At 35.5% G+C, this 20,705-nt stretch overlaps 3 protein-coding genes across 6 annotated transcripts; 1 reads left to right on the top strand and 2 right to left on the bottom strand.

The window, feature by feature from the left end:
- Nucleotides 1-981: 981 nt before the first annotated feature.
- On the bottom strand, nt 982-9,943 carry LOC120778556 (rho guanine nucleotide exchange factor 25-like). Of its 4 annotated transcripts, none has more exons than XM_040110411.1 (9): nt 9,830-9,943; nt 9,678-9,781; nt 3,427-3,501; nt 3,136-3,356; nt 2,949-3,065; nt 2,688-2,877; nt 2,486-2,623; nt 2,120-2,383; nt 982-1,541 (listed from the first exon to the last, which is right to left on the bottom strand). In XM_040110411.1, exons 2-9 carry the CDS (start codon nt 9,732-9,734, stop codon nt 1,320-1,322), a joined length of 1,284 nt encoding a protein of 427 aa, XP_039966345.1. In that variant the 5' UTR covers nt 9,735-9,781; nt 9,830-9,943; the 3' UTR covers nt 982-1,319. The 4 variants fall into 4 exon arrangements, with proteins under 4 accessions (XP_039966345.1, XP_039966344.1, XP_039966346.1 ...); XM_040110410.1 differs by having other exon boundaries at nt 9,678-9,767; XM_040110412.1 differs by lacking the exons at nt 9,678-9,781; nt 9,830-9,943 and adding an exon at nt 6,211-6,312.
- A 636-nt stretch (nt 9,944-10,579) lies between these two features.
- LOC120778508 (ankyrin repeat and MYND domain-containing protein 2) lies at nt 10,580-12,188 on the top strand. Its single transcript, XM_040110340.1, has 3 exons — nt 10,580-10,997; nt 11,050-11,817; nt 11,889-12,188. Exons 1-3 carry the CDS (start codon nt 10,794-10,796, stop codon nt 12,123-12,125), a joined length of 1,209 nt encoding a protein of 402 aa, XP_039966274.1. The 5' UTR covers nt 10,580-10,793; the 3' UTR covers nt 12,126-12,188.
- A 2,719-nt stretch (nt 12,189-14,907) lies between these two features.
- Nucleotides 14,908-19,769, bottom strand: LOC120777893 (T-box protein 2-like). Its single transcript, XM_040109463.1, has 5 exons — nt 19,529-19,769; nt 19,260-19,416; nt 16,833-17,100; nt 16,631-16,768; nt 14,908-15,683 (listed from the first exon to the last, which is right to left on the bottom strand). The coding sequence occupies exons 1-5, from the start codon at nt 19,617-19,619 to the stop codon at nt 14,952-14,954; spliced, it is 1,386 nt and encodes a 461-aa protein (XP_039965397.1). The 5' UTR covers nt 19,620-19,769; the 3' UTR covers nt 14,908-14,951.
- Between the last annotated feature and the right edge of the window lie 936 nt (nt 19,770-20,705).

Below are 20,705 nucleotides of genomic sequence, written 5' to 3'. Positions count from 1 at the left end.
ACATATAGAATGTTCTCTGGATTCTGGCAATTGAAACGTTTTGGAATTAAGTTGGTACGAAACAGAATGCCCGCATAATTAGTTATTGTGAAATTTCTAAAATTACCTTTAATTCAATTAAGGTTTGATTTAATAAAATATTTATTATTTTTAAAGCTAAAGGGAGCTCTGTGTTTGGAAGCGTTTAGGCTCTAATACCGGAACAAAAAGTATTTATATTCGGTCCGAATTTAGCAAGCGATTTCCTGCTACAAGGTGGTGCAAAAGTTATCACCCCTTGAAATGCGATTTTTTGGCGGTAATTACTATTTTTTGACATATGAAAAAATGGTGTTAACTTAATTGTGTGTCCTTTTACATTTAAATGAGTGTTTCAGTTATTTTATTGATGAAAAATTCGGGAATAGCGTCGGTCAAACATGTGTTTGCGTCCCTTTTACTACATTTTCATGACGCACTGTGGAACAAGAGATAATATACCGAATTTCCGGTGTTGGCAGAAATTTCGGTGAGTATACTGAAGTTTTGTTTTAGTATGTGGGAGACAACTAGTCATCATCATCATTCTCATGGACAGGAAAATCCGTTTTTGAAGCCTCTTCGCTTCATGGCGTACATCAAAGATCTCAACAAATGCATTACTGTATGGGCTTAATTCTGATTTGGTTATTTGATCCAAGCTTTCCCAAAATCTTGTTACTCTTTAAATTTGTGAAGTCTTCTGAAGCAAATGACAAGGAACGTACATAATACAGTAATTTATGGTAAGGCTCTGTCATCTTTATATAGAAATTATCTACTAATTTTAACGAAATTACATTTTAATTTTTGTTTTCGTGAAGTAAATTATTATGCCTTTATTTCACTATTCTGTTTACTGTAAATATTAAATGCTATTTTTTTCGCTTTAATATATGTATGTATGTATGTACATATATGCAATATATATAATTTATATATTAATTATTAATTATCCACTACCATAAATACTACAATTTTAATTTAATTAGAAATTGAAACAAATGATCATGTTGTTTGCGATAAACACTTTAATAGATGTTTTCTGCTTTGAGACATATTATCTAAGCTCTTTTCTTATAATTTAAATCCAGCAAATGAGTGGGGTTTGTTGTGCGTGTGTGTGTTATGACCGTGGTTATATAAAATATTATAATTTAAAAATGCTATAGTTATAACTTTGTGGAAGTTTTTATGAAATGCATTTTGGCAAATAATTGTACATAGTACATACATACATAATTGCTGTTTTGTTGTAATTCTTGTTTTTGTTGGGTTTCTTTTTGTTTTCTTGTCGAATTTTAATACCGTTGTTGCTGCTGGTGTTGATATTCGATTGGATTGGTTATGGCCTGCCGGAAATCCTGCAGTGACTGCAGTATATTGCGTAGGATGCGTAGCCACTCGTTGGTCAACTCCACGGTGGACGCGTAGCAAATTATTTTCAAGCCCGATTTATTTGGATCGGTCGATTTGAGCTGAAAACGATTGTTTTCTAATTCTTTTAACTGCATTTTATTGACCTGCGAACGAAATTTTTTTTATATTAAAAATGGAATTTAATTATAGTAAAATTCAAATTATGACGAGCCTGGCCGATTTTAACGTATATTTAATAAAGATGATTATTCTTTTTGAAAGATCTTTTGAGATTTCCTATATAACAACAGTCTTCAAATATTTGGAAATCGGGAAAAAATTGTTTCCACTTCAGAGCTGATCTGTATTTCAATTCGTTTTGGAAAGTAAAATATATAGCCTTTTAAGTTTTATAAAAACAAGAAAAAAAACGCTAACTATAAGCTATAATACACTTTACGAACGCAAAAGACCATAGAAGAGCTATACCAACGACTCAGCTCATATGCTGATCATTTACATATACATATATTTTATAGGGTCCCCGACTTTTCCTTATGGGTGTTACAAACTCCTCCCCGTTCAGGGTATTAAAAACAATAGATCGGTATAAAAATTAAGAATATTAAGTCAGTTCGAAACCAAAACTACAAACTAAAGCTCAAACAGCCAAACTAACTTTAGGCTAAAATCTTAAAAGGAAATATTTACTACACCCGAATTGTTTTGCATTTCAACCCACCTGTATATGCGAGCGATAGGTGTATGTTGGACTACTGCATTGTAGCTTTTTGCCATCGATATCCGCGAAAATTATGCTCTGCTTGAAAAGGAAAACATAAAGTTCACGCGGTCTCTGCAATATATAAGCATTGCGATCAGCCTTTTCAACCTCAATGCAGTAGAGTTTGTCATGCAATAGAAGTTCTCCTTGCTCAGTGATTTCACCCTCGAATTTTTGTAAACGATGCAATTCCATCACTTCATTAGCAGCCTTACAAATCATCTAAAAGTGTCATGAAAAGTTGATTCATGTCAATATTGCAGCGAAAATCGATTAATTGCGGTTATTTATACGACTAAACAAGGAAAATGCCAGAATACTTACACCCATAACGCGCATAGCTTTCTCGACGCCAACCACTTCGGCATCACGCCCAGCGGCGCGGGCATATTTGGCAATCTCTTTGAATAACAGCACATATTTCGGCAATCGCTGCACTGGTTTTATGAGCAAATCGTTGAGCTGCGCAGATAATTGAATTTTTAGTATAAATATTTTTCCTTTAAAGCTATGGTTAAGCACTTACATCCAGGCGGCTACCTAGATTCTGTCTGATTTTGTCAAAATACAGTAGGTGCGTGGTCACAATGTGATCCGATAACGGCTTGTTTTGAAAATATTTTTTATACATATCGAATTTGTGTAGATAATCTTCGATAAGGGTGCTCAGATCGGCGGGTGAATTGCGGCAGCGCACTAATGCTTCCAAAAAGGATCTGTCGAAATAAAAATACAAAATAATTTTTAACAATTTCATGTATTTTTTGCGCTCTTGCGGTTGACTCACTTCTTATGCCACTCATAGATAGCTTCAATGTTGCCAAAAACCATGCGCTCTTTGCCGCCCTTCAAATCATCGGGTTTGGGTATATCACTTTTGGGATCCAGCACCTCGGCTAAATAACTGCGGTTACAAAGAAAACAAAGATTTATGCAAAGTTCACGCTTCCGATGCTCAAACATCGTTAACTTACTCATCAACAATACTCTTCAAGTCCTCAATATATGACTTTTCGGTGGTTATTAACTCATCGATTGCATATTGACGCAATCGAAGCGCGTTCTCTATATCTATCATCTCTTTTTTCTCACCAACTGCACTGCAACCGTTGCTGGCGCTAACATAAGCATTGTTGCTATTGTCGCAGTTATTTACTTTTGGTTTTAATGTTTTCGATTTCTCCTCGTATTGTTCCTGTGGCGTGGCAGGAAATAAACAAACTATTATCGTTATATAAAACTTTGTTGGAATCTAAAAAGCATACCGTTTCCTCTTTGATAATTTGCTCAGTCTCTGACAAATCTACGGCGGAATTGCCTTTCATTTTACCAACGCTTGGCTGCAAATAAATTAAATGAAAACATATTAATTCAGTGAACGAAAAATCGTAAGCACTGCTTATACATACATATGTATGTGTTATGTGTTAATTTTAAATAATTGGAAGCGATTATAGGTGATTTTTTGGGAACGATTATAGTTGGAGTTTCACGCCATGATTCCGGATTTTGCTCGAATTTCTACGTTTTCAATGGAATCATGCCTATGGAATCGTTTAAAATTTTTCAGAAATGTTTTGGTTAGGCTCATTTATCATACAAACATTTGAATGGCATAAAGTATTCAGTGAAGGTCGTGAAGTCATCGAAAACTTGTCTCATGTGTGTTCTGCCCTCACTTCCGTTATTGGCCATAATATGGAGATAGCATAGAGCTTCAATCTCCTCGTGTTGATATCAGAGAAATAGCAGAGACTCTCAACATCTCTTATGGATCGACTCAACTCATTTTGGTTAATGGTTTGGGTATTTTGTCAATAGATGTCGTTGCAGTCGTATACTCGTATCTGCATTAATTTAATTTGGGGAGGTTGAAAAAAAGTTACAGCTGTTCAAAAATGAGTGAAAATAATGAAGAAATTCGCTTTATTCTGAAACTTTTGTATAAAAAAGGAAAGAATGGCACGCAAGCCACCAATGAAATTTATGAAGTTTACGGAGACGATGCTGTATCAGTTCGTGTAGCACAAGAATGGTTCGCTCGCTTCCGTTTTGGAAATTTCGACTTTTAATCGAAGGAATAAAGTCTCTGCAGAAAAATTGCTAAAAGTGTTCGACCAAAATCGTACATATTTGTTTATTTATTTACAAGGTGCTTTCCAAAGTAAACAGGATTTTCTGAATCTAGTGCCCCCTGGTGGCGCCATCTACATATATGTCTGGTGCGTTAGAATCTGCTATATTCATCGCTTGTCCAGTGAGAATTTCATGACATTTCATCGATTGGAAGTGAAGTCATTGCGTTGTAAGTGTCAGTATGTTTGTGTTATCGGTGCGAAGATGAGCTTCGAACAAAGAGCCAACATTAAATTTTGTTTTAAAATTCGTAAAACTTTTACCGAAACATTTCAATTGTCGAAACAAGTTTATGGCGATGATTGCCTATCCCGTAGCAAAGTTTCAACGTTTTCAAAGTGGTCGGACATAAATGACCATCAACATGTGGGCTAATCAAAATCCGTGATCATCGGAAATTCCATCGAAACTGTGTGAGAATTCATCAAAAATCAGCCGAAATTATCATTTAAATTCATGGAAATGGAATTGAACATCTCCTAAACATCGATTTATCGCATTTTGACCGAACATTTGGGCTTACGAAAGGTGTGTGCACGGTGTGTTCCGCCCGAATTGACTGACTACCAAAAATTGCTCAAAATCCAATATCATCGACCGACGCTTTTGACCGATTATTTGGCCAAAACTCACATTTTAACCATTAACCACCCCCGTATTCACCTGATATGGCACCGTGTGACTTCTTCCTTTTCGGAAAAATGCATTTGCTCATGAAAGGAAAGCGTTATGCAGACGTAGAGGCCATTCAAAAGGCTTGTACCGGTATACTGGCGGCCATACCGGCCAACGAGCTAAAACACTCGTTCGACCTGCTTTTGGATCGTGCAAGAAGCTGTATTGAAGCAGAAGGAAACTATTTTGAATAAAATAAATTGATTTTGCCAAAAAAACATTTGTTCTGTTTTTTTAAAGTCCTATTATTTTGGAACGCACCTTGTATTATTATAAATAGAAATAGAAAAGCGAAAATACCCAATATTATTGAGTGTGTTCCAGCATTTTATTCCATAACGTACATTCTGTTGGCGAAAAAAACCTCAGCCCTCTCTGAGATTCTGTAGCTTTATGAAATCAAATAAAAGTCAGTCAAAGTATTTAATTCGATGAAGAATGAGTTTATGCGATGATTTCGTTTTCGCCCTCTGTTTTTATGATGTCGATGTTCTTACAAAATTTCCGGCGAAAGGGTTTATACGCCATTTTTCCAAAAATTAATTTTTATCCACATCCACGGCTCAGCTATGTACTTTTAGTATCTTATGTAAAATCCGAAAGCGAAATGTCATAACTCAAATTTAACACAAATTTCATAAGAGGTTATCTAAACCGTACCAAAATATTCCTGCTTCTACTTACACTTATGAGAGCATTGAGACTGAAATAAAAAACACGCAGCAAGTATAATGTTTTTAATAACATTTATTACTTTGTAGGTTTATTTTGTGAACATATGCTATCGTGACGTCATCACAGCAATTGATAACTTTAAAACCACTAAAATTGTTTTGCAGCAATCGCTGTTCTCTCAAGCATGGATGAGTCAGTGAAACATATTCATGGAACTGAATTTAAAGGCTTTGCAATTACAATTAACAAATTGCAGATGAACAGTTATGGTTAAAATTTTGGCGTTTCCTAATTTTCAAATACTATGCTGTCATTAGTTGTAATTTTAACGGACATTCGGGTTTATGGTATTAAAGACAGGCGAACTCAACTTTTCACTTAAATTCAGTGGCTACTATAACTCAGTAGCTGTATTTAAGACTAACTCCGCACTATTTAATGACGTTTTAATGCAGAAAGTAATAATTTTGGGTTCACTACGACTTATTTTTTATTTTTTTTACATATATGTATATATATGTACATATGTATATTTTAGCTTTCTTAGCTCACTTCAGACTTACTATAACTGCGCCAAGCATATTGTTCAGTTTGCGGCGAGATTTTCGCCAAACACCGCGATCTTCGAATGCCAGCTTGTATTGTTCACCAAACAACTACTTATTTAATAAACAAATTTTGTGCGAATTCTCTTTCGAAAGTGCACAATAAAGTAAACAGATTGTTTTTTACAATTTTTAAGTATTTGGCAGCACAAAAAAATTTTTTTTTTTCAAATAATGCAAATTTTGAAATTAAAAAAAATAGCTTTTGATATTTTTAAATTATTTTTGGTTTTTATTTCAAACAACTTTTTTCCACAATAATTCGCTTATCCCAATGAACAATGCTATCCGTGTAAAATGTATATAAATACTAAATGCCACAGAAAACATTCTGGCAGCAGGGCAAATGTGAACTGAATCGCTTGCGAGATATATGCGTTGTGGTTGTCACACACGAGCCGATCGCTTCAGCTCAGCGGCGCTTATGAAGTAGCGTGAGATGAGAGCGACCGCTGAAAAGCTAAATATTAGGCAAATAAAAAATCAGTTCCATGCGACTAAATGTGTGTTTTTTTTTTCAAATTAATGCTCATGATTTCAATATTTTGAATTGAAATTTGGTTTTTCACTCTTTGTTTGCATAATGACGTGTTGTGGCCGTGTGATAAATATTTAGACGATAATATTCAATGGTCTTTTTTCAAAAAAAATCCTGTTGACATACATATGGCGGTAAACCATAAGACCAAGACTGAAAAAAAAACTTTATCGGAAATAAGTTGTACTACAGCGACGCTAAAAATATTTGCACTAACAGTTGCTATATGTATGTAGATAACATAAAAAGTTATTACAAATAAATCATCGAAGAGTTCAAGAACGATCAGACATCGAAATTTATTGAATTCTGTCTAAGAATTCTAATAGTAGACGAAGAAAATTTAATTTATGCTGCTTTAAAGTCATTCAGTATATTTAATTAAATAAAATTGCTTACATTTTTTATTATTCGAACTTCGATATATACAAGGAAGATTGAGTATAATTTATAGACAATAGAGGTCTTAATAGTTTTGATATTAAGAAGACAATAAAAACCTCAATTTCATATTATTATGACGAAAATTTATTCGATTTTTAATTTTTCGAATTTGAATCGAACTTTGATCCGAGATCACCCAAGAAGATTACATATAACTTATAGACAATAGAGGCCTCAATAGTTTTGATATTAACATGAAATAAATATAAAAAAGCATATTAATAAAAATGTTGATTTTCAGATGCTTCTAAAAATAATAATAAATTATTAAGATGATATTATAGTGCATAAATAAACAATCGATTTTTAGGGTTTTACTAGACCGAAAGGATTTTATTGAAATCATCATTATACATATGCATGTATACACTTATGTCCTTTGTTACCAAATATATACAGATTATCTATAAATAATATGCAGAGTCGAAGGCGCATTGTAAATAAACGAATCTTTATTTTCTTTACTTAACACCGGAAATAGCATTATTCTTCTCATAAGTCCTTTTATACTAGTTGAAATGATGACATGATCTTAAGTCAAAGATTCTACTTCGAGTGGCGCCTTATTTATTTAGTCGTAAATATGATCGTTTTACGGTTTATAATAATTGATGCAGAACAAATTACACTGGTCAACAAATTTGTAATTTTTTTTGTCACATGAAAATTTATATCAAATTTTGAATATACTAGGGCCACCAAATAATAATATATCAATGAAAAAAAATGGACACATCATGTTTTCTTGTGACATCAAAACATATGTATATTTTCGTAAAAAGTACAAAATTCAGCCACACTTACAGAATTATTTCCTAATATCTAATAGATACTTATGATTTTCTCGAATATTTGGCTTCCGGTTAGCCCCTTTTAAGTCTCCAACAATAGGCTGCTGCATTCCTGGACTCCATTTCCCTTGATAACGCTTCTCCATTAAGGAAATGGCTTGTTCGTCTAAGAAATCTTTGTACCACGAGCTCAACCTGTTTTTTAGACAGATTTAAATCACGTTCTAAATCGTTTAAATCACGTTGTGTCAATAAGTACGGTTCTTTTGAAGTTGACGGTTCATAACTTGAGTCACTATCTTCATATACCTTATTATGCTGACTGAGAACAAATTCCGGACTAGAATTCTCACTTTTTGATCGAATTGGAGGTAACGGCACAGGCAGTTCGGCACTATGTAGAATGGGTCTAATGGCCGAAGACAAGTTTGGATACTGGATAGTGTGTTTGGATTTGGTAGTAATACCTTTTGTTTGAGTCAAACAAAAATAACAATCACTTACATGATCCTTAGGTTCCGTCCAAATCATTGGTATAGCAAATGACAAATGTCTAGGTTCTTGTTTAGCCCAACCTAAAAGGAGCCTCACACACGTTACACAACATTTATGTGGAACCCAGGATTTGTCTTGATTCCTCACAGGAAAACCAAAATAGTCTAAATAGCACTGTTCAATTAGTGATGTGAAATTTCGACGCTGAGATGTAAAAGTTAATTCTCCACACATATAACAAAAATTGTCCGGGTTGTTCAAACACTTTCGTGGCATATTTATGATCTAACTAATGTAAATAAAATGTAATTTAGCAAACACAATAGTTACACAGTCGACTAAATGCAGTTATGTAAACAAAGAAACGTATATGAGGTCAGAAATGAATATGTAGCTGTCACAAGAAAACTGGATGTGATAGAAACAAAACTGTTATATATTTTTAATGAGGGTACACCAACACAAATAAAAATCATAACAAAGTTCATGTGACAAAAACGGTGTTTACCAGTGTTATTAATGGCGCGAATTATTCTTTGCTCATTTTTTATGAATCGGATAAATTTTTTATTGTTCGTGTAATGTTGAAATATTTGTGAATAATTCTTATGCGTTAATAAATTCCATCGAGTGCGTTGTCTCCTAAGTTTGGTATAGTTGTGTATTCGCTGCTGTATCATTTAAGTAGGTTTAGTTGCGTGTTCCCTGTTCTTTTATTATTGGGTTGATTGCATTAGTAGAGCTAGTGGCTGCTGATAGTATGATGATGGATTGTAGTCGGATAGATGGTTTAACTATAAATATATGTAAGCTAATTTAACAATATTACAATTAATGAAATATCATAATTTAAAATCTGAATGGTGATGGAGGGCTGTACAGAATTTTTATCTCCTGATCTGGAGAACGTCACCTTTCCATTGATATTGACATTTTATCCCCGAAATCCGGGGATGCTATTCTAAATCGCAGCCTTCGATTTCCATTTGTCAATTTCAAATTTTACCTTTTGGCATACATACTTACATACATATGATGATTCCTCAGCACAATTTTCTTGCATATTTTTTACTCGTTCCGCAGCAAAGGGCGAATGCAAAACCAACACGAAGAATTAGGATTAATGCTTAATTAAGCCACTTTGCTTTTTAACTTACATTATTGTATTGTAGAAAATTCGCATTTATCTCAGTCGTAAGCAACTTCCTCCGCATTCCTTTATCATTTAGAAATGTTAATGTCTGCAACTATTTCACAAACACTGCAAAAATTAGTTTTTTTCTGTAGTTATCGTAGCTAAATTACTTACATTTAAATTTGGAACCTTTTCTTTACTTATTTACAATAATAAGACAAGAATATTTCCTATAAATAATGGCGATCTGTAAACAATAAACAACTCAAATAAACTCAACTCACTCGATTCACTCAATTCGCTGGGAAAATTTAACTAATGAATATTCAGCGAATGCAAACCAACGAGTACGACAGTGCTGTACAACACCAAATTTCACTGCTGTAAATCTTTTTTTTTTTATGGTTGCCATAACATTCTTCTGCTTTAAACACTTCTCAATAGATGAAGAGTCATTAAAACTCTTAAATAATTATTTCATAAATAGTTTATTATATATTTCTGAATATGAAAATATTTAAGACGAAATTATGTTTGTTAAAGTAGCCAGGTAAAACTGTTGTTGCAGAGAATAATAACAAACCGATAACTTGAAAGGAAAAGTCATCTTAAGCTAACGCCAATCAACAATAGAATTATCAAATTCGATTTTATCGATTTAGTTTTTAATATAGTGTTTTACCTGTAAAATATGTCATCAAGCGAAGATAACCGAAAATCCAATATAGTGAATGAATTAGGTTGGAACCTAACACTAACACACGGCGCGACTAATAACCTTTGAATAAACTCATAGAAGCTTTAACAGAAATCTCTGGTAACGCTCGTGGGTATTAAATCAGTTATTTAACTGATAGTTAGCTTCAAGGGTATATTAAAAAACAAGATTGGGTTGTAGTATACAATCAGTGTTTACTCATCTTTGGTATCGACAATCGAGTCAAAACGATAAATTTGTGATTCTTTCATTGAAATATTTGGAAATATATCACTTATAAACTCTGGAGCCTTTTTCTCATTGTACAATTTATTTAAGGTCCTTTCAAATATACATATACATAAATGATTGTATAGGTTTTACTTTATAAGTAATATAATTGTAAAAAAAAAAAGATATTTTGTATCAAACATAGTAAAGATGGAACCAAATACCGAAAATAAATTGGACGAAGTGCAGAGACAGATATTTGATCGCATTGCCAAAAACGATGTAAATGGCTTCAAGCAGCTGATAACCCAACTTAAGGAGGGTGTCGATTTTGTAGACGAGGATGGGATGACTCCGCTCCAACATGCTTGTTGCAAGGGTAATAAAGAAGCAGTACAAATCTTATTAGATATGGTAAGCTCATAAGACAAACATTTTAACACGTGCTAACATTGTATTTTTTCAGGGCGCTGATATACATTTCAATAAACATGGTGCTGATTATACTCCGTTGCACTTCGCAGCTTTGTCAGGCAACACGGAAGTGTGTCGGCTTATTCTAGATGCTGGTATAAATCCAAATAGTTTAAATAGCGTTTCACGAACAGCATCACAGATGGCTGCTTTTGTTGGTAATCACTCCTGCGTGGAAACGATCAATAACTATGTTCCCCGAAAGACATTGGAGTACTATACACGTGCACAGGGTCAACAAAAGGAGCCACTGATACCACCGGGAATGATGGATTTGTTTCATCAATTTGTTATAGAAATTAATTTGCATCCTGTTCGCATCGCACTAAATTTACAATCTTTGGGATTGTTAAAAAATTTGCAAGGTTTAAAGAAAGCTTTGGAGTATATGTGTGACAAGGAAATGAAGAAGACCAATGATGTTAATGAACTCATGGCTTTTAAGTTTCATTATCTTGGTTGGATTGTGTCGGAATTAATGCGCTGCGAGGAACAGTGTAAAGCCCAACGTAAGGAAAAGTTGAATGAAGTTGATGCAGGAAAGCACGATTTTGTGGAATTATTTATAAAGCGAGTATTAAAGGAAAACAAAATTGGCCAGCTGGATTACATAGAATTTACTCTACGTGATTGCGTGCGTGAGTTTCCGTTCAGAGATTGCACTGTGTTTCGTCAAGTTGTTTCCCAACTAGCTGCTAAAGATCCGCAACCTGCACTAATGGTCTTTCGCAATGCTATTAACGGTCATCGTGGTTTTGCGGTAATATATTTATATTTTAAAAAAGAAAAATTATATTTCATAATAAATTTTACTATCGTATAACTTATTAGGATGATACATCATATTGCAGTTCTTGTGGTAATGAAAAACCAGACAAAAAGTGCTCAAAATGTAAACAAGTGAAATATTGTGATCGTGAATGTCAACGTTTGCATTGGTTTATGCATAAAAAGACTTGCGCCAGGCCTACCTCGAACGCTACGGCTTCGACCAGTACTTCATCAGCTAAGGAGCTAATAGATACAGCTGAACTACATGAGGAACTTTCCAAAATTACTACTAGCTAAATGATGTGTATATTTGTACGACTAATAAATGTTTGGTACCTTTACCCGTTTATATTCACCTTATACCAGTGCATACTCTTAGAAAAGTATATATTTACATACATATCGCTACGAATGTCAGAAATACGATTGTGTGGAATTGAAAGAAAAGTTGGAAAGCTTGCTGCTTGAATGTTATAATCCAACTTTCTCATGTACATATACAATTAATATGTACTTTCCAATATGATAAATGTATATGTTCTAATTAATTCTAATTAAATTATTATTGACTCTGAATATTCGTCATTTCGAATAAAAGTCAGGCTTATAGTGAAAATCTGTTTAAAAAACTGACTACATATTCGGATAAAGTTTAAAGTTTATATTAACAAATGACTAGGAATATTAAAATTATCAATTAAAAGTAAGGAAGTGCTAAGTTCGGCTGCAACCGAACATTTTATACTCTTTCAATTTCCAAGAATCAAAACCAGGGAAATACCGTAAGATGTAAAATGTCAACCAGAGGATCGGAATGTAAGCAATTTTACTATATATATACATATACTCTATATAACTCATACACTGACTGTTTGTTAGAAAAACGAAATGATTATATCGTCACCTGAAATGCAAAATAACGTATCATCAAAAAATTCGAAATTGAGTGTCTTATTGATTACGCTTCACTACTTCAAATTACATACATAATATTACATATGCTTAACATTTTCAGGCTCTGCGGTCAGATATAACCAGTTTTAAGTAAAATTTTGTTTCACTCATGTTCTATTTTATTTCGTGCTTAATTCTTGCTACTGTAAATTTCCGAAAATGTTGTTACGTTATTTTGCATTTCAGGTGACGATATGTAGAATATGGGAGTTGGGGTAGTATTGACTCGATTTTTTCTATTAACTATTACCGTGCCTGAATGTGCGAGAAACCAGGAGTTGCTGAGTGGTCCCTGCACGAGAATTGGAGCGGGATGAAGGTTGGAGGGGGGGACAGAACGGAATGGAAGTAATGTTGCCTACTTCAGCTCCTATGGATCGTGGAGGTCCTCTGTTGGCCAAATGTCGGATGTTCGAAAATCCTGGTTACAGTTTAAGAAGGTTGGTCAAGTTTTCGACCGATTGTATCTATTTTAGGCATTAAAATATGCTGTAATGAGTAAAAGACGTTCTGTAAATTTTATTAGGATAACTCAAATATTGTCCGATATATCCGGTATAAAGTCACCTGGGAGTTCGAAAATCTTTATATTATTTATATGGGGGCTCAGGGAAGTATTGATTCGATTTAATCCATTTTTGATACGCAGTATAACGATTCAGGAAAGTGTCCTCTCTGAATTTCTATTGTATGTTTCACACATTAACCGATTTTTTCGGTCAAAACTCAACTATAGATAAAGGGGCCCACATATTCCGGATTTATCTGTTTCAACAGTTTTGGTTGGACTTGGGCAATTTTTGTTCATATGGTTGAATACTTTAAAGGAATTATTAGTCCAAAATTTTATCCTGTTATATCAATTACTTCTTGATTTGTGTACTGGAAAGGGAATGAATCCCGGTCAGTTCCGAGATATGTGATGTCACCAAAAAGTGAACGGTGACACGCCCACGTTGTTATTCTTGTTATAGCGGTTACCTAATCCCCGTTAGGATGATAAGGATTAGCTTAGTTGTTGTCGACGTCATCCAACGGCAGGCCGAAGAAACGTGCTGTTTCGACGAGGTCGAACCAAAGGGAGAGGGGTGTTAGATGGGTGGGGTTGGTGGAGTATGCAAAAGGTGGACAGTGTCATGCGGAGACTCATTTCACGCAGGACATATATTGGATACTAGTATGTCGGGGTCTATTCTGGATAAGTAGGAGTTTAACCTGCAGAACGAAGCTGCGCAAGGGTCACCCTCGTTTCTCGCGGCACTCGAGATCTTCGTCTGCAATGGGTGGTGGTTTGACTCCGAGTACGCCATTCACTGGTAGGGAGTCGGTGAAGGTGTTGATAGCTCCACTGTGAATGGCGGTCAGTGCTTGTCGGTAGTTTGTTGTGTCCGAAGTCTAGTCGACGTACTGTCTGATGTCGTTACCGTAGTTTAGGAATGAACTCTCGATATTCCTAGGATGCGGTAACTGCAAGAAATAATTACGCGAAAGCATCTCAGCAGCAAGGAAGAACTATGCGAAAGCATTTCAACAGAAACTGCCTGGAGAGGAGTTCATGATGCTCTTTAACTGGGAGCATATGGCCTCACTATGCAGGTGTTCGATAGGAGGCATCAAGAGGCATCCGGTCGTAGTCTGGAGTGCAGTATTCTGACAGGTCTGAAGCTTCCTAGTCTTCGTTTCACTACATCCAGGCGACCATATTGGTTCGGCGTAGTTAAGGACTGGCCGGCCGATCGCCTTGTACGTTGCCAACAACGTTTCTTTATCCTTTCCCCATGTGCTGCCGCCTAGCGACTTGAGGATTTTGTTGCTCTGTGCTTTGGCGATAATCGCGGTCGTACGAGGAGTAAAAGAGCACAGACTACCAAAAGTCAAACCTAAAATCTTAGGATTATTGACAGTCGGAATCTTGACGCCATTGATTGCATTACTAAGGTCAAGTCTGTACTCCTTCGTCCCCGTTCAGATCGATGCCACGACCATCGTTCACACCGGCTCCCATAAAGCTCTCAAGTCAGAAATAAAAAGAATTTTTTCTAAATATTTTTATGCTAATTTTAGTGGTTTAATGCATATGTATGTACAAAATATAAATAAGTCAATATCTAAGATATATGCGTCTTGCGCCAGAAAAACTTAGAACATAATTGATTAAAAACGAAATTTTTAGAACGCCAAAATCGCCGATATGCTAAAGTTATTGCGCTTCGTTTGTTTCGGCTCTACTTCATCTTCGTTATGTGTTCTGGTGGTTTCGGATAATATTTCTGGACTCTCTGCAGTTTGTTCTTCAATTATATGCGTCGCGGCAGCAGGATTTCCTAATGTTTTAACTGTCGGCGTAATATCGGTAGCGGGTAGAAGATGAGGCAGCCGCGAATATGGCAAGTGCGTCTGTAAATTTCGTTTTTGAGGCAGATGCGCTAACAACGGCTCCATTCCATCTGGTGGAGAGGACATTGGTGGATTGATGTTGGCTGCAGCGGCTAAATATGTAGCGGCAGCAATATCTATGGGCGGACTATTTAAGAATTGATACTGCATGGGGTCTCTGTGGTACATTGCCATTGCCGAGTACATTGTTTCATCATATTGCAGCGGCGACATACTCTCACAGCTACGTGAACTGCTCGAGTTTAGATAAATATCATCATCGTAAGAGTCGAACGAGCGGCAGCGTTTTATTGATGACGAGTCCATCCGGCCACTGCTCACGCTGATACGATCATCCTCGCTAGACACAAATGAATTTTTGCTGGGACTGGATGGATTTTCGCCTAAATCCTCTTCGTCGGAATTCAAGGTGTTTAGCTTGCGCTTGCAACGTGACTGACCGGTTTCACGGAATCCTTTGGCAAAGGGATTGTTATCAATCTTTAACTTTGTAATTCGATCATTCTAAAAGTGCAAATAAATGTAAAGACATGTTGAATAATTTGTTTTGCGAAAGTTAAGGGCATATTTTAATGATTTGTATTTATATATATGTATGTATAGTGGTTACATGGGTTGACGGGTTTGAAAAAATCGATTTTTTTAGGCTTACTAAATTCTAAAACACCTCTAGAAGTTGATCCGAGTAATAGTTTCGGAGATATAGCTTTGAAAACTTGTGCGCTCGAGGCTAGCTGGGCTAGGTGCGCCGTCTTTAAACGCGTTTTTCTCGAAACTGTGTTTTTGAAGTCGGTTGGCGAGATTTCTCGAGCACTACTCCACCGAACTTCATGAAATTTTACATAGGTCCGTTCCCACGACAGTCGGATCTACGTAACCGGACCGGATCCGGATTTTTATCCGGCCAAGGACTATCAACTCGGCAGAATTCTGCCGCCACAACAACAACAAATTATACATAGGTCTTTGAGATAAAATCTTAAAGATTTGGACGACGGATTTTTTTTTCGATTAGAACTATTTGAAAAAAAAACGCGAAATTTTCACTGAAATTTTAATTTTTTTGTAAAAGTGCCTGCCAAAAAGGCCGTGCAAGTTCTAATTTGAGGCTTTCACTAAACCACGTATTCTTTCACTATAGATGATTCTGTAAGAAGTTATCTAACCAACGCGGGCGTATCTTTTTCCGAGGGTTCACCGGAAGGAAATTGCATAGCAATAGCCGAGTTTAAAATTTTTTTGTTCAAAATTTTCAGAATTTCTTTGTAGTTAGTGTATGTTCGCACCAATAAAAAATTCAAAAAATTAAATATTATAAATTTTGTATATGAAAAAAAAAATTGTTTAAAAAAGGCTGTGTTTTATCCGAGGAAACTCATGTAACCCCTTAGAGCGAAAATATATGAAACCAAATTTATGTATATGTTACTTTTCAAATAGAATATACAAACCTGGTAAGCAGTAACTGCAACGAATTCTGTTTCGGGAAAAACGAAAGCCTGTTGCGGAGACCACGGCAGCTGCGTTAGGTCTGAGGTACGGATGATGTGCAGACGCGGTTGATACTTATGCATGCTGGCGAGCACAATCTGAAGATGTCAAAGAAAAAATGTCAAAATTTTTTAACTACAAGTACATTCGCAAAACACTCACATGTCCATTGCTGTCCAGTGTATTATTGGTGAGTTTAACTTTGTTAAAAATAATGGCTTGGGATTGCCAATGTGCACCAGTGGCTGGGCTGTCGGGATGCAGAAACATGCGCTGGGGGCTCTGAGGCTCAGCACCGCCAGCAGGTATCCAATGTGAGCCAGAAAACTTAAAGCGACAATCACCAACGGGAACCATTTCGAGCAAAACACAATAATTCGCTTCGTTTTCGAGACCAGAGACGGACACACGCATCGATGGAAACATGCGCCTGCAATACAACACAGTACCATATTAGTTATAAAGGTTGAAGATTGTTAGATATTGAATAGAGAAAACACATACAGATATTATATACCATTCATACATGAACATTGTCAATAGTCGTATGTGCATACATACATACATACATACGTATTATGTAGTTATGTATATATGTTTCGTACTTAGAAAGGTGGCAAATCAATATATCAAATGAAACTATCATCACTCGAATAGGCCACAAAATGTAGGCGTAACTTATGTGATTTGTGGTTTTATATCCAAACCAACTAAATATAGATGATTGGTTCGGGCCGGTTAACAAGTGTGTAATTATGGCATGGCAGAAGGCAGACTACCTGACAACAAAAACAAACCTTCCATGAAAATAAAAATAAAAGATCAAAATTAAAGCCAGCAATGGCAAAGGGCCTGGGCCTTCCGTCATAAAGTAGAACAGCAGGGAGCATAACGAATTGGCGCCATGAAAATTGATTTCAATTTTAAGAACAGCGACGACGACGCAGCAAAGAACAAGCAAAACATTACCACATTAACTCACATATTTCTTTAAATATTTGTTGTACATATGTACATATGTATGTATGTAAAAAAGCACATTCTTACCCAGATATGCCAGTTTACTGCAGATACTACTGATGTGTCTGCAGTTTTCTTCAATTGATGCGCAATGCCCTGTTCATAATGGTTTGTTACCAAAACAAAGTGCGCATGATTAATTGGTTTTAACGTGTTGCGCTCGTTGCTTTACGTCCGAACTAATGATGCGGTAAAGGCGATCAACATTGGTTTTGAACTTGACGGCCACCTATGCCATTCTGTTATTAGCACCCAATATTGATCTATGCTATATACTACATACATATGTACATATGTATATGTGTATATGCAAATGTTTGTCACAGAAATCAGAAAAGCCAACAGCTGTTGCCAAAGCACAAACGAGCTTAGAGGGGGTTTTTAAATTTAGTCAATATGCAGTTAGCTGCAATGGTGTGCGTAAACGACCATTTAACGCTTATTCTAATTTACTACTGGGAATTTGTCTTTGTATACATATTTTGGCTTTTAATCGCAGACAGAAGACAATTCAGTTAAGAGCAAGTGTAATTCTAGCGAACAATGTGTATGAAGAACAAAGAAAAGGTTGAAAGAACAAAGCACCGTCCGTGGCTTCTGCCTATTCGGCGACCAACAAATGTGATGGTTGTTGTATGTAGTTTTATGATCACATTGGCGCCACACTAGTGACTCTCCTACTCTCGTTCTTTGTAATCTGTGCAAGCATATGCACATATGTACATACTTGTGCATTTAAATAAAGACCTGGATATTTGTCCTTTGAATCGTACCGTCGTTGCGTTCGGAAATTACCACCCGTTGTGATATTTACGCGTGTTAATCATTTGAGAAAGATTTGTAAATGGGAACATTCATACAAAAACACATCAAAAGCAGCAAATTTTACACATATTCCTGTATGTATGTATGTATAATCATATGCGGTGGTATGTATTATATTGGGTAGTCGAAAAAGTCTTTTCGTATTTTGTCAGTAGATGTTGCAGTCGTATATATCCTGTGCTACCAATCACATTGTCACACATACCATATGGTGTTGGAAAGGTGAGATTTTAAGCTTCATTTAACCATTAAATTTCGTTCGGGAAAGTTGAAAAAAGTCCAAAAATGTGTGAAAATAATGAAGAAATTCGCTATATTTTGAAATTTTTGTATAAAAGAGGGAAGAATGCCACACAAGCCACCAAATTAAATTTGTGAAGTTTACGGAGATGACGCGATCGCTCGCTACAGTTCTGGAAATTTCGATATACACTGATGAAAGTTTTACACTGAGGAAATAATGTGTCTAGCGGAACAATGACAAAAAGTGGTCGACCAAAATTTTACATATTTGTTTATTTATTTGTTAGTATAAATATAAAAAAAAAATAAGTTGAAGTTTGATTAGAAATACGAAAGGACTTTTTCGACTACCCAATATTATAGGTATGTATATATGTATATGCATAATTATATGCAGCGGTAGGTAGTATATGTATATAGTGGAATATATGTACATACATATACATATATTATATATACATATGTATGTATCTACATATATTTAAATTTCTGTATATTTACCTTCCGCTCTTTGTAATGATCATTTCCGTACCGATTCGATGAAACTGTTTCCACAGTTCGTCGTTTTCCAATTTTGCTTTTACACCAGGCAGCGCCGGCCGTTGTGGCACTATTAAGTGATGGGGCATATGAAACGGCAGCATAGGTGGAAATGGATCTGAAATTAATAACAAGCCCGTAATTAGTTGTTGCCCCCAAAATGATTTACAAAAAAAAAAAAAAACAAACGCCGACGGTAAATTTTTAGCCGAAAATACGCCAAACCTTACCCGGTATACGCTGCATAATTTGCTGTCTATATAATTCATGCGCGATCTGCTGCTGCATTCTCATATCCACAAACTCCGTCATGCTTAGCATTTTCACTGATATGTTTTTTGGGTTCTGTTAGTTAGCACACTTCCACTTATAATTAATTTTTGTTATCTTGCCACACACAGTCACCGCTTAAATTTTAAAGTATTTCCACACAACTGTTTAGCTTATGCGTATTATTATTGCTGCGAGCACGTTCACTTGGAAACTAACTTTTGCTAATAGCAATTCTGTCTTCGTCGGCTAAAAGTTTCCGATCTGTTCTTCGAAGCGATATTAACACATGCTCATTTCACACTATGCCCGACACACAAGCTGCAACCTGTTTTTGTAGGTACTGTTGACTGACGATCGGCTCTCTATGCTGCTCAGTGTTTTCGACCTCTCTTTTCCTTTTACTTTGCTCTCTAGCATTTTTGAGTTACATGCATATGTATGTAAAACAACGTCTGATTGGTCTTTGGAGTCGTGCGTTTATTACATTTATAGTAAATACAAGCTGCGAGCCGTTCTCCATTTTGGAAAATTGTCAGGAACAAATATTGTATTTTCTTCTTATTTACTCAATTGAAATGTGTGCTCTTTCGTTTCATGACTCCTCCCATTGAATCAGTGTTGTTGCTGTGTTAACACTTCGTGTGATTATTAATTTATTTTGACTCATGTTTGTATATAAATGTGTTTGTATACGATGTAAGCAAATTGGGTTGAGGCGACGGTTTCAACAAGCTAGTCGCTTTGACTTGTAATTAGGATCTTCCAGACAGTCGCTCTCAATTTGTATCGACAATTATTTGTGCAACTTCTCCTCATTAGATGCCTCTTGGCGTGAGGTGCCTACCCTCTGTAGAAATGCAGGTTAGAGTTGTAATTAAATAATAAGTGCGATTTTATTTTTCGTATATGTGAGTTTATAGTTCCAACGAACCAATAATTTTTAGTCACATAAAAATAAACCTATTAAAATTAGAATATTTAACGTACATATGTACATACATATGTATGTATGTATGTACGTTGTTCGGGATAGTGAAGTTCCTCATAACCTGACATCCACCGTCAAAGTAGTTTTGTCCGCTTATAGGAGCTGTCCACATTTGTGGGCGTGGCAAAAACGTGTATTTTAATTGT

This window comes from Bactrocera tryoni, chromosome 5 (assembly GCF_016617805.1).
Source record: "Bactrocera tryoni isolate S06 chromosome 5, CSIRO_BtryS06_freeze2, whole genome shotgun sequence".
Taxonomy (NCBI): Eukaryota; Metazoa; Arthropoda; class Insecta; order Diptera; family Tephritidae; genus Bactrocera; species Bactrocera tryoni.
The sequence above is the reverse complement of the archived record's forward strand: the minus strand, read 5'-3'. Positions and strand labels throughout refer to the sequence as shown.

Bases quoted from the DNA above. Each gene is read 5' to 3' on its own strand.
- LOC120778556 (XM_040110411.1), bottom strand. From the start codon at position 9,734: ATGCGGAGGAAGTTGCTTACGACTGAGATAAATGCGAATTTTCTACAA. The intron at 3,502-9,677 runs GTAAGTTAAAAA...ATTTATTTGCAG, and splicing joins ATTTTCTACAATACAATAAT to CCAAGCGTTGGTAAAATGAA. The intron at 2,624-2,687 runs GTAAGTGCTTAA...TTATCTGCGCAG, and splicing joins ATCTAGGTAGCCGCCTGGAT to CTCAACGATTTGCTCATAAA.
- LOC120778508 (XM_040110340.1), top strand. From the start codon at position 10,794: ATGGAACCAAATACCGAAAATAAATTGGACGAAGTGCAGAGACAGATA. The intron at 10,998-11,049 runs GTAAGCTCATAA...GTATTTTTTCAG, and splicing joins TACAAATCTTATTAGATATG to GGCGCTGATATACATTTCAA. The intron at 11,818-11,888 runs GTAATATATTTA...ATAACTTATTAG, and splicing joins ACGGTCATCGTGGTTTTGCG to GATGATACATCATATTGCAG.
- LOC120777893 (XM_040109463.1), bottom strand. From the start codon at position 19,619: ATGCTAAGCATGACGGAGTTTGTGGATATGAGAATGCAGCAGCAGATC. The intron at 19,417-19,528 runs GTAAGGTTTGGC...TATTAATTTCAG, and splicing joins AATTATGCAGCGTATACCGG to ATCCATTTCCACCTATGCTG. The intron at 16,769-16,832 runs GTGAGTGTTTTG...TGACATCTTCAG, and splicing joins CACTGGACAGCAATGGACAT to ATTGTGCTCGCCAGCATGCA.